This window comes from Zonotrichia albicollis, chromosome 11 (genome assembly GCF_047830755.1).
Source record: "Zonotrichia albicollis isolate bZonAlb1 chromosome 11, bZonAlb1.hap1, whole genome shotgun sequence".
Taxonomy (NCBI): Eukaryota; Metazoa; Chordata; class Aves; order Passeriformes; family Passerellidae; genus Zonotrichia; species Zonotrichia albicollis.
The window spans coordinates 14,006,579-14,023,063 of NC_133829.1; the positions used below are offsets into that span (position 1 = coordinate 14,006,579).

At 42.3% G+C, this 16,485-nt stretch overlaps 1 protein-coding gene across 3 annotated transcripts in view; it reads right to left on the reverse strand.

Moving 5' to 3' along the window:
- Positions 1–16,485, reverse strand: part of MYO1E (myosin IE) — a 76,624-nt gene that overhangs the window by 3,851 nt on the left and 56,288 nt on the right. For all 3 annotated transcript variants that reach the window (XM_005487826.4, XM_026793924.2, XM_026793925.2), the window contains exons 18-26: positions 14,156–14,254; positions 10,316–10,460; positions 7,015–7,129; positions 6,175–6,344; positions 5,549–5,694; positions 4,942–5,088; positions 3,400–3,557; positions 2,873–2,965; positions 433–637 (exon numbers count right to left, since the gene is read on the reverse strand). In XM_005487826.4, coding sequence (XP_005487883.2) covers positions 433–637; positions 2,873–2,965; positions 3,400–3,557; positions 4,942–5,088; positions 5,549–5,694; positions 6,175–6,344; positions 7,015–7,129; positions 10,316–10,460; positions 14,156–14,254 — 1,278 coding nt within the window. The remainder of the gene's footprint in view (positions 1–432; positions 638–2,872; positions 2,966–3,399; positions 3,558–4,941; positions 5,089–5,548; positions 5,695–6,174; positions 6,345–7,014; positions 7,130–10,315; positions 10,461–14,155; positions 14,255–16,485) is intronic.

Below are 16,485 nucleotides of genomic sequence, written 5' to 3' on the forward strand. Positions count from 1 at the left end.
GTCATCAGCAAACTGCTTCTTCTAAACTAAATTCTTTCCTTTTTTCCTAGAACTGCTGAATAGGCAGCAGACTTGGACAATTAAGTGACACTTAAGATTCCCACTACAGTAAAGCTCCACTATGTTCTACAAGAGAGTGGAGTAAGGGCTGAGTTAAAGCAGAAACAGTGGGGTCACTTAAAAACATCATTTTTTAAGGCCTTCATCATTCAAATTTAAGATACTAAACCAGAGCTGCTTCACCTTTGTTCCTATGGGTCTAGGATGGAGTATGGTTTGGGATCTGATGGAATGGATGATAACCTTTGAGTACAGTTCAATAGTACAGGCTGGTCATTGATGCACAGAGTGTATCAGTCATGAACAGTTTGAGTGTGTAGAAATATTTGTAAAAATGGACATCATTTTAGCAGACTCAATGTAAAATCTTACCCAGCTGCTCCTTGGTCAGGTACTTTCAAGAAATCCAAGCTCTGTGGTTGCTGTGAAATCTTGCCTGATCCTCCTGACGTTTGCCGTGGTAGAGCCGGCCGTGTCATGTTTGTGTACAGGTTCCTCTGGCTGGCCCACTGATTTCCTGGCACCTGGGGATGGGCTGCACCCTGGGGGGGATTTATTACTCCATTCTGTTGCTGACCTGCAAGTAAACAAAGAGTGACTGAGTGCAGCCCAAACTCCAGCTCAGCAGAGGGAACCTTTGGTGGCTTTGCTGTCAGACTCAGCTGTCACAGAGTTGAAATGCTGATTTGTACCCAGTTTCTGGGCTGCTGACAATCTCTTTTGGCTTGCCAACTTCATGGACTCATGCTCAGGTTTAAGACTTGTGCCTTGGGTGTTCCAAGCAAGCACAAGGGTTAGCTCTCAGCTGAGTTCCATTCAGGTAACACGGTACCACCAACTCCTCTAAAGCACTGCACAATATTTTATCCAGAAGCTACTTATAATAATCATAATTAATCATATCCATAGCTAATTCATATCCAAATTTCTTCTCCTTCTTCTGAAGTTCAAACTCAGTCTACGACATGCTAAAAGAATTTGATTGTTTTATTAAGTTGCTGTAAATATTTGTCTATTTTAACAAGCATGTGGGTGGGGCCTGTTTGGGTTTTTTGTTGTTTTGTTTTTAAAAAATGTCTTGATGCTATTTTGGTAGTTGGAAAGGAGTTTGCATTTTCTAGGACTGACATGGGTATATGCCTTTAAATACATAATTATGCTTCTAATTTAAAGCAAACCCACCTATGTCTGAGCAACCTGCAGTATCAGGGCCTAAAGAGCCCAAGTCTGGATGTTTTACATTCCTAAAACTCCTATGGAACAAAAGGGGAGCTATGTGCTTCTATTAAAAATGAATTTTCTCATTTACATGGGTGAGCCTCTGCTCTGCCATTGTGATTATGCCTGCTAAACATGAGCAGAAAGAACAGCTGTGCAGAGAGGAGAATTCACAATCACAGCACCTTTACAGGGAAAACCTACTGCTTCCAACAGCTGCTCTTTGCTTCTGATGTTCTCTGGGTGCTGTGGCAGAACTTAGGGGTCAGAAACTCCTGCACAAACCCCACTGTGCAATCCAAGCCAGGTGGCACAGACATTATGGTGACGTTAATAAAGGTTTGGGTTGTTCTGAACCTGTACAGAACACTCTGTTCAGCTACTGCACCACTGATTTCAAAACAAGATGTGAAAATAGCAGAACCCAGATAATTGTTTGGGACTTTCAAGAATGAATTTGCCCAAATCATGACATGGCTTTAAACCCCTTGAAACTGTGAGCATTTTAACTGGAACTCTTTTGTAACACCTGTCTGCAATTTTGTTTTTCCAGCTATGTGTGGCTACTTTCCAAGAGAGTTTAACATTCAAAAAAACAACCAAAGCCACTGCAGCCTACAGAGAGGTTTGCAGGAAAGCCTTCTACTCACCTTTTAAATGGGATAGCCAATGCCTGAGGGTCATCACAGCACTTCAGCAGTAGCAATTCTCCTAGCTATAAAACTGCTGAAACAGTTTTTGAAAATAGAAACCAGACTGTCCTTGCTTTAACTGATGCTGCACAAATACTCACTATCTCTGTTTGCTCACAGCTCAGCTCTTATAGTAATTTCCCACTCCACTACTTATCTGGCAGGTCACATAGTTGACTCATACAGCTGTGAGGATTTGGAATTGTCTTTCTAATTTGGTGACCAAGACTGGTCACACCCCTAACTTCCACCATTAGCACTGTGCTTCTCAATAAACAGCAGCTGACTGAAACTCTTTGTTAAAAAGAAAGTACTCTGGGAGTGTAAGTAAAAAAAAAACCTCTTGGGAAATGCTGGGTCAATGGAATATTGTTCTTCCCTGTGAGTTCACAAGCAAAATGAATCCTATCTGCCCAGGGCAGAAGTGGAACACCCTGATGACATCAGTGCCCTGCAGAAAGAGCCATGCTGCTCCCTGGCACAGCTGCTGTGTCCCAGCACACAGGAGCTGGAACGTGTCTGACAGGCAGCACAATGAGACACAACCTGCATTCTGTGCTCTGCTGGCCCTGAAAGCAGTGTCACTGCAAAGCATTGTCCATGGCTTGATAAGCACAGAGCCTGTACCCTTCACACTGGAGAAGGCTGCAAGGTCAGGTTTAGATTGAGTGGCTTATACCAAGTGTCTGAACATCCACACCAAGCAGGACAGCTCTGGGGGAACATCCAGCAAGACACTCCATAAAATGCCGACAAACAGATGCTTTCCAGGCAGGGTCTTTGACAGAGAAAATTAAACTGTGACCATAATCTTTTTTTAATGAGTAAAAATTGCCAGACGACAGGAGAAAACCAAGAGCCTCTACCTGGAATTCTGTTCAGCCCAAGCTAAGAGGACTCACCTGGAGGAGGTGGTGCAGCTCTCATAGGATAAGTCTGATTTTGAGACCTACTGGAATGTCCTCTGCCTTGGCTAAGGCTCCGTCTTGTAGGACCTGGAAGAAACCAGCAACGTTCTGCAACTCCTTCCCAGTAACATCAATGAGGTAAGGCCTGCTGGCTGCCAGAGCCCCTCTTCTAGGATCAGAAAGAGCTGATCTCCAGGAATAGGCAATCTGACTCCTGCAGGGTTGGCCAGGCTGTTACAAAGCATTAGGTGCAAAAAGGATGACTTTGGGATATTCTCCCTTTAGTGATCCAGTTCAGCCTCAGGATATAAAGCAAAGCCTTCTTGCAACTACAGTAAACAAGGGCAGGACCACTGACAGCTGTAGAGCAGCAAGGAACTCTGCTGTAATCCTTAGGATCTCTGTGTGTTACAGACAAATTAATATGGAACATGATGAGGCCAGAGCCAAGCATGGATAGAAAAAGTCAACCACACTCTGATTTTACAAACCCCTAATTTCCAGAGGAAATTCCTACTTACGGGAATTCTTTGGTAGCCCTGGTCCAATGCTGATCTGCAGCACTTTATTACTTGGTTTGAGAATGGCCACATCTCCTTGGCCCTGTATAAACTGCACCTGTCGGGAACCAGCACTGCTCCAGGGCCCCCAGCTCTCCTTCTTCAGCTTCACTTCAAGTCTGACAGAAGCATGTGAACACACAAATCAAAAAACCAGAATTGCTACATCAAATCAAGGTAGTATTGCTTGGCAGCAGATAACTTAGAAATATAAAATTAAAAGCTTAGACTGAGAATCTGCATTCCATGAATGACTCAGCTGACATAACCACATAATTAAATCTTTTTTCCATGCTTTTTAAAAAAATGTTCGTAATTTATGTTTTAACTTTCCTGATACAGCTTCTCAGAGGAAGTTTAAGATGCCCTGGAGAGGACAGTGAGCTTTGAACAAAAATGTGCAAAGGTTCAAGTAGGAGATGTGTCAGCCCTGAGGCAGCAGTGCCTCCGTGCTGCCTCTGCTGTTTGTGGCCATGCCCTGCACACAGTCAGAGGCACAGCCCCACCCTGTGCCTGGCTCTGCACTGCCCGGGCTGCTGTAAGGGACAGCTCTGCACACACACCTCACACCCTTCACCTCACGTTATTTCCCATAAAGGTGCACACGCACACACACACACACACACGCACACACACACACACACACACACTCTCCTTCCCAGCATTTCCACACTACCCATCTGCTCTGAACTGTACTCAGATAGGGTTTTGGAATGTAATACATGACACTTACTCCTGGCTTTGCATTCTCAGTGTACAGGAATGTATGCTAGAGTTATATTCCTCACTTCAGTTATCCTTCTACACCCTTTCCAAACAAAATTCGTGATCTCCTGTTGCTTTTTGTAATTCCTCCACCTTTTTGAAGGCAATAAAGTAAATATACAAATCCAAGGCCTGCTGTTGCTGATCTCCTTAATGGGTGGAAGCATTAACAAAAGCACATGTTTGCTGGGACTGTTTCCAGGATGCCCTCACAGCCAAAGTGCACATCAGACATGCTCTGGGTTTTCACACTTGTTTCTAAACAATGTTTCCAGTATCATTTACTTAAGTGAGGCCTCCTTAGAATTATTCTTTCACCATGCAGTCTCTGGTACCCACAACAAACTTCAGCATTTCAGAGTGCTACATTATGTGCCCAGAATTCTTTCAAACTCTTCACTGAGATGTCTGCACTCATAGGTGAAGGTGAAGGAAGAGGATGCTCCCTGCTCCTGCCAGGAGCCAGCAGCAGCTGTGCAGAGGCCCTGCCCTGTCAGGAGAACAAAGGCAGCTCTCCATGCACACACACCATGGGAAGTGTCAAGGGGCCCTGGTAAATCCTAACCTGTTACTCTGACAAGGCAAGCACAAAGTCTGGTACCCTTGCACATGCAGGGTTTGACACTGTGCTGCCTCCTAGTATTGTAAATAAAGTACAACTCACACTCTATCATTTCCCTTGGCAGCAAGAACAAACCATTTATCCCTAAATGCCCATTGAGAAAAGCCAGAACTCACGTATTGCTAAATTTCAGAGGTAGTTTTTGTTGTGTTTTCTCTTCATATCGTTTCGACAAGAGGCTTAAAAACTCTGTTTTGAAGACTGATTCAAGCAAACTGTCATATTCCTGTTCATGTAGAATGAAAATGTCATCCTGCATGGTGCTGCAAGGAAATCAGAGCATACAGCATCCAGTTTAAAATGTCATCAGCAAATACAGCCAGCATTAATAATGACATTTGCAGAGTACTTATGGTTAAGTTTTAAAAATATAACAAAGTCCAAGCAGCATTAATTACAGAGCCTTGCTTTCTGAGAATAGGTTTGATTTTTTTCAAGAGTTGATAATGGAATAGCTGAAACAATCCCTTTTGAGAGACAGGAATACTACTTAATAATTTTACAGTAATTACTGTTAGCAAAAAACCATGTGCTATTAAAATTACAGTTAAAATCCTTTTCTTCAATAATGGCAGATTTTTAAACTAGAGATAAATTGGAAATATGAAGGTCACTGAAGCAAGTCTGAAACCTAAAGCAAGTAAATTCAAAGAGAAAGCTTACAATTCCCATTTCATCAGTCAAATTGCTCTATTAATGGAAAAATACATTGCAGTTGCTGACCTTAAAGAAACAGAAAGAATTCTCTCCACTTCCATCCTTCTCTTCAAGACCTCCTTCACCTGGCCCTTCTCTGGGCCCTGCTTTATCTTCTCCCGCCCGATCAGGTAAATGCACTTGGGAGTGAGGACGAGATCTCGCTTCACGCTCTGAAACACAACATTGGGAACACACAGCTGTGAGCTGGGCACTGGGAACACACAGCTGTGAGCTGGGCACTGGGAACACACAGCTGTGCCCTGGGCACTGCAAACACACAGCTGTGAGCTGGGCACTGCAAACACACAGCTGTGAGCTGGGCACTGGGAACACACAGCTGTGAGCTGGGCACTGCAAACACACAGCTGTGAGCTGGGCACTGCAAACACACAGCTGTGCCCTGGGCACTGGGAACACACAGCTGTGCCCTGGGCACTGCAAACACAAACAGCTGTGAGCTGGGCACTGGGAACACACAGCTGTGAGCTGGGCACTGCAAACACAAACAGCTGTGTCCTGGGCATTGGGAACACAGAGCTGTGTCCTGCCTGGTGTGGCCCTGAGCTGGGCAGTTTCCTGGCATGAGACGGTGAAGACAGCTCTGACTCACAGCAGAACTGGTCTTTAGGGGATGTTGCTGTTCCACCCACCTTAAACCTCCTGTCATATTTAGTTACAGTGTCTGCAAAATCGATCTTCTCCCTCTTGCCCACGAACTGGCGCAGCTCAGGGTGCTCCTCCATGCCGATGTAATCTCCCACAAAATTCCTGTTAATGCTGTTCCGCCTTCTCTCCTTCTTGCTCAGCAACAGATCTGACGCTAAATACAAAACATCAACATTGATTAACAGCATCTACCAGGTTTCCTAAACTCATGCTCTCTAAGAGCCAGCTTTCACACAGAATTTCTTGGGAAGTGAGAACCTCATTGTTTGTAATATGGAAAAACAGTGAAGCACTGTTACTCAGTACTTACTTTAGGTAAGGATGTATGTGATCATTAAATCCAATCCTAATTAAATACATTGATGGCAAACTCAGTAGTTCTGGTTAATTAGGAGCACTTCTGGAACTAAGAAATTTCTCACGGTGCTATAAATTAAAGATTAACCCTTCCAAACCCAGCATTTTCATTCACACAGCCCAGGTCATGCACAATTAAGTCCCAGGAGAGTCCATGGATTGATCTGATCACCTACAGATTACTCAGATTCTGTGTAACTGTGGAAAGTTTTCTTTTTTTGCCTCCCCTGTCTGTCCTACTCAGTCTGGCTCTGATTTCAGAGCAGAACACTGGGCAGTCCAAGCATGCAGAGCACTCAGCCTCATCAGTGGTACTGCAGGGCTCCAACAAAGTGCAATCACTCTGAGACAGTTACCTGCAATGCAGCTTTTGCCTACAGAGAGGGATTTCCCCCTCTTTGTGTCCCTCCTTCTGTTCCTGGAACCATGTGTGTGTGCAGTCCTTGCCACCAGAAGTTCTGACCTACCTTCTTCTCTCATCTGCACGTATTTTTTCCTGGCTGCATACTTCCTCCAGGCCTTCTGGATGGCCCTGGCATACCCATCATACTTCCTCTCTCTCATCTCTTCCAACAGGAACAGCTGTACAAAGAGACAGTGGGGTGGGGAAGACATTTTACATGCAAAGTTCAAGAAAAAGCTACATTTTACTTCTGACAACTCTCCAGTGCACTTCACTCTAGATCCAAGCTGGCTCCTCTTCCACAACTGTGGGATCTGAGACTGGAATGCTAAGGAAGCCTTTCTGGAAGGCTCTGGAAGAAATCTCTGCTGCTTGAGTGGCTGTGGCTCTTACCAGTCTATCCATTAAGTTCCATACCCCATGATGAAGGAAGAGGAATATGGATTCTCCCTGAAATATTCTACTGGTACAGTGCAAGGTTCTCCACTGGCCATTTATTCAGTCTCCCTCCACACATTCTCCAAAATTCCTCCTCCTCTTGTCAGGATGTTACCATGCCTGTGGGGATCTATGCCGTGTGTAACACAACTGTTCACAAGCAACTTTCTTCCCTGGCTGAATTTCAGACCCTCCTGTCCACTGGCTCCATTCCTTCTCACCACTGAAGGCTGTCAGCTGGCTGCAGGACTTGTAACTATGACCTAATAATTCACAAGAATGACACAGCAGGATTTTTAGGTCTAAAATATCAGAAATCAAGAGAAAAATACTATTTTATTAAAACAGGAATGGAAGGTGGAGCCCCTTTTTTGAAAAACCCAGGTCCTATTAAAATACATGTAAATTTAATGCATTTTAAACAACTTCATAATTATGTAGGATACAGCACATTCACTACAGTCTTTACATACTTCAGTGAAATGGGATTTTTATCTTATCAGGAGCACAAGCATTTGGCTAAATTGCAGCATTCAATCCAACATGACTGTTGCTTATTATTTCCCTGCATTGTATGTTAAATATTCAAAGGAGTAATTAGCAAAAATGGGTATATGAGAAGCAAACCTGGCTTTAGGATTTCTTTTTTTTTTACTTTGATGGTCTGAACCATGCAAACCTAGAAAACCAGTTGTTCATATTGATCTGAAAAAGGAAACTCGATCTGGTGCAAACCATTTCCACAGAACCTCACTTGCTCCTGTACACAGTTATTTATTCAGGTGTGTGATGGAAATGTAAATAATGAAGCCTTTCTGCCACCCATAAAACCTTATTTCACAGTTGGCAATTCTCCATCTACAGCAAACTTATTTAATTTTTTTTAAAAATCTCTTCCTGAACACAAGCACTGGTTGGGGTTTCAGCACAGCCATGAGAGCTCCTGATGCAAAAACCTCCTCAGCTGCAGCAGGGCCATGACCAACCCCATGCAATTCAGGTTACAGTGACAATACTGACTGTCTCTCATGAACACTCATGAGTTATTTCTCTAACAAAAATGTTAATTGCAAAATCTCAGTGCAAAATAATCTATCATCTGCAGCCGAAGGTCACCATTAAGGAAGTTCAACTAAATCACTGAGCTAAAATACAGTTCTTAAACTACAGAAATAAAGATATTGCACAGACCCTTTCCTAAAATATGTATTATAAAGCCTCCTCTTACACTCTCAAGCAAATCAAGTATTTTTTATCTTTAACCACAACAGGTGCTCTTTTTGGTGGAAGAAAGAAAAAATTTCATTTACCATCTAAAAGATTATTTTTCTCAGAAGCAATTCGATCCTCACCAATATTTCAGTAATATAATATGAGAGATTGTCTTTCTTAATAAAAGATAAATCACTCTTTAAAATATTCAGTTTGCAAAAATATTTTCAACATAAAATAAAAAAGGCCAGACTCATTTTGGTACTTACTTACAAAGAGATTTCATGGCATTAAAAAAAAACCCAAACATATATAGTAATTAAAAGCATTAATTAAAATTAAAATTGAAACACAACCCCAAAAAATTTCCAGTCAACTTCATGTTGTCCTAACCTGCAGAATTGCCCCTCAGTAAAACTCACAACTACACCATTAAATGAATATCCATGCAAGCAGGACTTTGCTTCACAGAAATGCACTGGGATGGGAAGATGCTTGCACTGGGCAGCAATGGCCTCCTCTCAGAGGAGCCAGCAGCACTCAGGCTGGGTTACAGATCATTTCTGGCTGAAGGGGAACTGGATCCATCCATCCCATGGCAGCACTGCCACCCGGCCCCTGAACAGGACAGACACCAGGAAACCACACCAACGTTGTGAGACAAAACTCCCAACAATCCCCAGAAACCACAGCTGTGCTCCACAGAAGCAGGTAAAGCTCACACTCCCTCAGAACAGGCTGGCTGCTGTTGCCATGACCAAGTAGGATCAATCCCATAATAGTTTCCTGCTGTGCCAATTTACCACCTGAAGAACTGTAACAACCAACACCTCAAGCACTACATGCTGTGGTGTATAAACACGTTTCCCAGATGCAGGCAGGAATGTAAATCCCATTATTCCTGAACAATATCTTACCCTTTTGATGGTAGAAACAACAAAATTTCTATTATGCCTTGGAGAAACATTCTTTTTCTGCCTTTAAGAAATACCTTCCCACGTGAGTGGACACAGCAGCGTCATGGCCCGAATTATTAGAATTATTAGAATTATTAGAAAAATCTCTGTTCCTAGAGCAGCAAATAGTAGCTACAGAAGTGTTCAGCTTTTGTTTTAGCATGTAACTTCAGACAAAGCACCAAGAAATCGATGCTCAGCTGCAAGATGTGCTACACAAAGTAAGGCCCATTGCTCCTGATGCACCAGGAATACACCAGGGTGAGCAGAGCACAGATTTTCCTTAGCAACTTTACTGAACAGCAAAGTAAGCAAACTTTTTTCCAACGGATTTTGCACAACTTAGTAGGCACAGGATAAAACCAGCCTTGTGATGCCTCCCTAATATTCTCTTTGGGATTTCAAATTGCAGTCATTCTGGAAGACTGATTTACTGTCCTTACCATCCCTTGGGATTTTTCTACCTTCATCAATAGTTCTTGTTATGAGAAGAGGACCAATGTTCGTGATACCAAAGCATCTTCATAACCTATTTTTCTTCTTCTTGATGCATTTAATTCTCCTTCTACTAAGTGCCAAAACCCTGCAGTGACTTTATGTAGTGTGCCCTTCACAGAGGCTCTGTGATAGACAGGCTCAGCTTGTCTCAGATTTTTACACTTCCCACACCTCAGCAGGTATCATGCTCAACTTGGCAGGCAGGATTTTAATTTCAGCAAACAGCTGCATAATTAAAGAATTGTGTTCTGGCACACTTACAGACTCTGGAGCTTTGATGAAGACTTTGGACTTGCCGAGCTGGTACTGGTCAGGATCCATGTTGACTGACTGAAGCAGGTGGAGGACTCCTTGTTTCTCTTCTCCTTTCCACGAGGGCCAGGTTGCTTTGGTGAGAATGGCATACCTTAAACCACCAACAAGAAGAGATTAAAACCTGGAGTCAAACAGCAGCAGCAGAACACCACTGACTCTTGGCCAGCACTACCCTGGGGGAGGGTGACAATGGCAGCAGCACTCAGAGCTTGGTGTGTGTGAAGATGCACAGTATTAAGATGTTTCTTGTTTAGTGAGACCAAGGAACTGAGGAGAACAACAATGCCCTGGAATCTCCCACTTCCAGATGCTGTCTGGTAACTGCACCAGTTCATTGCACAAAGTTCTGCTGGAATCTGCTTAAGTCCAGGGTGAGATTATTCATCAACAATGACCGATTGTCCAGGTTTGAGCAGCTATATCCTTGGAACTCTGAGCTGGTTCCCAAGCACATGTCCAATTCCTCACTCAAGCCTTCTCACTCTTACAAAGGTCTTTTCTGTTTCTGAGCAAGTGACCAGCCTGTGCTCCTAACCCACCTGCTCAACAGCTGGGCTGCCTTTAGCAAGGAGCAGTGCTGGCTCTATCCCAGGAAGCCTCTGGCTTGGCCTCTGGTGCAAGAAGAAGCCACAGAGATGTTGGTGCTACCTTGAGGGCACTCTGGGAACTGACCCCACAGAGGGGCCCAAGGAGCAGGGAAGTGCTCTAACTTTGACAGAAAGCAGCATGAAGCCCTCTCTCCCACGGTGTCCTCTGTAAGCCTTGAGAATGAAGCAATGCCAGGCTGCAGCCCCTTTTAAACTGCCCGCTTCTCCAGGCTTCCCTTGGGCTTTGGAGCTGCCAGGCTGGAGTTACAAAGCTGCCTTGTTCCACTGCCCACCAAAGGAGCACTGCTGGGCTTTAGCTGCCCCAGCCTGTCTGTGGGGAAGGAACTGCTCTGGCAGCACCTGTCTGGGCTCCTTTGACAAGACTGGAGAACAACTAAATATATTGAGACAAATTTCTCCCCAGAATCTTATAATTACTCTTGACAGTTTCCTTTCAATGCCTCAGGCATACTTAAGTGATGTAAACTAAATCTTGCTTATTAGTAGAACCATTCAACACATGAAAAAAGTGATCAAGTATGGAGGTTGGTTTGTTGTAATTCCCAAGTTCCTAAGATGATTTAGGCAGCTCCTAATAAAATGTTCTCAAAAAATCAGACAAGGAATTGTTGGAAAATAGATTAAAGGAATATTGATTACCTGTTATCATCACACCTAAAACGTTATCCAGCCAAGAAGCAGGAACAGTATCATGCAATTTAAGTAACAATACCACACAAACAGAAACAGCAAACAGTTAAGAAGAAATGTATCACAAAACCCAAACACCTCTGAATAGAAGGTGCATGAAAAGAAAGTAACTTCTGAATAATTCAGTAGTATTCAAACCACTGATGTTCTCCTGTTCAAATCTCTCAGTTAACAAATGCTCAGGTACTCTGCTGGACAGTGCAATGAAGTAGTTCTTACACCACCTTAAATATGGCAGTGTATTATACACAGTCTGTGTTTAGACTATGTGTGCACATACATGTTTGTGTGATTTATCAGTATTATGGGATAAACAGATGCAACCCAGTAAGGAGTTGTAACTTAAAGTAACTCCCAGCTCATTTATTTACCAGCCTCCTTTGCAGGCTCATCATGTACTGCCAACAGTGCAGCTGCGTAAATGAGTGTGACCAAGTCAGAAGGTAAAGGAGCTGAGGTGAATAAAGGTGTTTGAAACTGCTACTTTCCACACAAGAGACTGTGACATGACATTTCAGCATGCTACAAATTCTCTCCTACATCTCCTGAGCTATAAAGGAAGGCATAGGGAAAAACGTGATTCAAGACCTTTTAATATGTGAAGAGCTCTTGGGTACAAAGTAAGAACAGATTTAAAATCCTCCTTTTTCATCAAATTAACTTAATACATTTTCCTGCTGTGACAAGTCTAGAGGGCAGAACAAACAGATAATTCTAGAACATGCACTATTTAAACATTTCACAGGTTGGTAATGTGACAACTGTGACTGCTCACTGCTGTTCAGCAATGGCACCTCAGCGTCCCCGTGCATGCTCCCCATGAAACAGTCATGTCACTATCCATGAATCCAGGTTTGTTAAACTTGTGTAATATGATCTTGCAGATGATTTCAGCACAAGTACTAAATGTGTTCTTAACATGCTTCTGTAACAATTTCAAATCATGACTGCCCCCAGATAGGTATTAAAAACTCCCAGTCAGCAGCTAGGTCTGAGGCTGAGCAGGGAGTGGGAGCTCAGCTTTGAGACTGGTTAGGCTTGGGAACACACAGGCCTTTTCAGTGACTGTGGCTTTTTGCATGCAAATGTAAATTTTGTACATAAAAGTCTATTCAGCCCAGCAATCTCCACTTGCATGGAGCTGCCAAGGCACGCCCAATGAAAACAAGTGTACAAGCATGCATTTCCTGTCATCCCATGCCTCAGCCCCATTTTACTCACACTGACTCTGGGGGTCAGAACAGAGCTTGTTCTGGATGCTAGGAACTGTGAACGGAAAGGGTGCAGGAAGAGTTTTACTCATAACAAAATGTTACATTTAACAAAGATAATTATTCTGAAACAAAAGGATGAATTCCACAAGAGGAGTTTCAGTTGCCTGTGGATCCAGAAGTACCACGTAGCTTTCCTCTGTGCAGAACTCTCAGAGCCTGCCCAGCCCTCACAGTCTGTGTTCAGGCTAGATTTAACACACAGTATAAATCTGTTATTTGTCTCAGCAACAGTCTGTGTTCAGTAACATAGCCTGTAGCATTTTCATGTTTATCATCTAGGCTTGAAAGTCATAAAGAAAAAGGAATTTATACTTGTTCAGTGAAAATTAAGTCCATACTTTCAGAGATTTTAGGTCTGGCTGTTACTGCATTATTAGAATATTCTTGGTACTATCATGAGGGATTACTAATGGCTTTGTCCTGTGCTGTTTGATTAACTATACTCCATTCCTTGCAAAAACTGATTGGGTTTTTAACACCCTCAAATTCAATGCAACAACTTCCAGCAAAAGCTGATTTATCACATAAAGCCTGCTTGGGCACTTATTAGCTGCATGTGTCCAGTTTCTGAAGAACAGAAGCTGAATGTTGTATAAACCTTGAAACTGCTCCTATTTAAGAGGATTTCATTAGCTAGTGGAGGTAGTTAATCATGGTAACAGCTGGTGCTAAGACACCGAGAACAGGACTGATCTTCCAGAGCTCTGACTTGCTTTCATTCATTCTGAGAGCAGCTGCAGAGGTCTGAGCTGTGCCCATTCCCAGCTGTCAGAACACCAGTGAAGGATAACAAGCTCTGTGAGCTGAGGTTTCTCTTTACACTGCAGTGGTGAATGGCACGTGTGGATTACTTTTACCTGCCTTCTATCTGCCATGGGGAGAGTGGAGCAGTAACATTTTAGACAAAGGCCTGCAGTTGGACACCCAGATTTCAGGGAGTGCATCAGTTCCTTGAATTGGGTAACTCTGAGGAACCCTCTCATAGCACTACAAATACTGAGGCCTCAGGCAAGTTCACAGAAGAGATGAAGTACTTTCAGTAACACGAAGCCAGGCTCTGAAGCACTTGGAAATCTCTGTGTAACGGAGATCACTGAGCAAGGCACATGTGGAGAAATGGGAAGGTTTCAAAACTGGCAACCTTTTGGTTGTCTCCTCATCATGTAAACAACCCTGCTGCTGTTTAGGCAAATCTTCTAAACAGTGCTACCTACCTCTGCAGAAACTTCTTGAAAACCCGTCTGTAGGCGTAGCCAGCTCTTCTGACTCGAATATTTTCTTTCAGACCCAAGTATTCCACTTGATGTTTTACCCTGGGGACAAAAACAATGCAAGGCTTAAAATCCATTTGATTTCAGCATACTTGTGGATTAAGGCATTCTTAAACATCTGAATCATGTTTAACTGTTGACTGCTAAAATTCATGCACAGGTAAATGAATCTCATTTTGCACGTTACCCTGCACACTGCATAGTATGAAAGATATTCCATGCAGGTAGATCACAGCACTGAAATATATGTAGGAAATTAGCTTTATCATTTGTTCCTAGTTAAACTTCCCATCTCCAAAATAATTTGTGTATAAATTTCTTAGGTAATAATAAAAATCCACAAAAGGCCAAGTAACTATTACTGATACAATTACACAGCTGGTATCCAAGGGATTGGGAAATTATTTTGTGTTCTGTTCTGAAGGTTTTTCCTATGCTTTACATAGCTCAAACAGCAACACAGTAACATTTTTTTCCTCGTTGTTATGGAGAAAAGACCATATGTGATGGCTGGAAAAAGCCCCTGATGCCAAACCTTCACTACACAAAGAATGAGAAAGAAGAAAGCCAGGTCAGCATACTGATGAAAAGCCAGAATACCTCCTCATTTTACCATGCTGCAAAGGAAGGATTCAGGATAGGCACAAAACTGGCTACAGCCAGTAATGGATGACTCATCCATGGCACATTTTAAATTACAAACAAAAGCTGAGCTGGTACCAGTCCCACAGAAAGTGTTAATGGCTGTGGAGAAACTCTGCTGCACATGGGAACTGAAGCATCATTATCCCAGCAGCAGCAGAGCTGCCTCTCACCAAGCACTTCCAGCCAGGTTTTAATCAGGGAACAAGGATGTGCCCATGAAATGCAAAGCAGAAAAAAAAAAGATTTTGCACTTTTTCCTCCTTCTAGACCTGTGACACATTTATGATTTTATGTTTCTTCTTACATATCCTGCTAGTCCACATATCTACATAGTCTACTGCTTAATGTTTGGTAATTTGATTTGAAGAATTCCAGTTGCTGATTTCCTTTGCATTTTCTTAATTTTCTCATCTAAGTCATATGCTGCAAGAAGCAAGGTCAGTTTTTCATTCTGTTGCTGTTCTTCTACAGAGCAAAGTATAAAAGCTTTAGCTTTCAATCTGAACTATAACAGTTTTTAAGGTTTTAGTCCTGCACATTTAACAAACAGTACATAAAAGACCATCTGTTTACATATAATTTTTAAAAGTGAGTCTGTAATAAGCCATTTTTTTGTTTTGCTTACTATTTCTCTGATTTTACAGAAGGTTTTTCAAATCCTGAAATTCTCAGTTAATTCAATGTTATTCTCTAGCTATTTTGCAAAGTTAAATTTGAATATAAAATGCACTGCCCATTTTTTTTTCAAATGACTCATAGTAGGAAGGGAAAAATCTTTTGAAATCCCTTGCTACAAATGACAAAATCGCTTCAGTTATTTCTTCCTTCTGAAGATCACTTTTGAGAGGTATTTTACTAAATTATGAGTGATGTTGCTCTTTTAGCTTAAAATAAAGACTACTACACATTTTAATCTTGCTGTGTTCAAGGAATCAAGTATACTTTGTACCCACTCCAAGAATTCTGGTACAGTACAAAGTTGGTAGAGAAAAATACATTTTCCTGTTTATAGCTTTCCCTCCTGTTCACATCTGGAATAATGCACTGGAGCCACAATACTACTCCCATTTTCTTACTGTCTTGCCAGTATCAGTGTCCAGCACCAGAGAATTTGAGACATTTTTCTGGTTTTTTCCTTTCCTTTCTGAGAAAAGACACACTGAAAATCTCCCTTCAGGCAGCAACCTCAAGCAGGTCAGGGTCTGGGAATTCAGCTAATGCAGCAGTTTTGAATACAAGTCCAAGTGGCTGTGCCAGGACCTGAACAAAAACACATTTCAAGAACACCCCAATTTCTGGACTAAGGTATTATACAAGCTTTAGATATTACACAAGGCCTATGTTTCAGTGCTAAATATTCTGGAGTTATTCAACAACAGCAGAAAGGTGGAGTTCCATGGCTTCTGTGAGCATGCAGTAAGAGCAGCTTTGTGAAAAGGTTTTTCCTTTTTCAGTTACATTTTCACGGTCTAGTAAACCTGCTACTAATAAGCAAATTGCTACTCCCATTGCACTGACTAAGGCAGCCTGTGTATGATGCAGCATTATGTGACTACTCAAGGAAATAAAACAAAACAAAACAAAAAATTTAAATCCACCAATCAGCAAGGTATTACATAAACTCTATG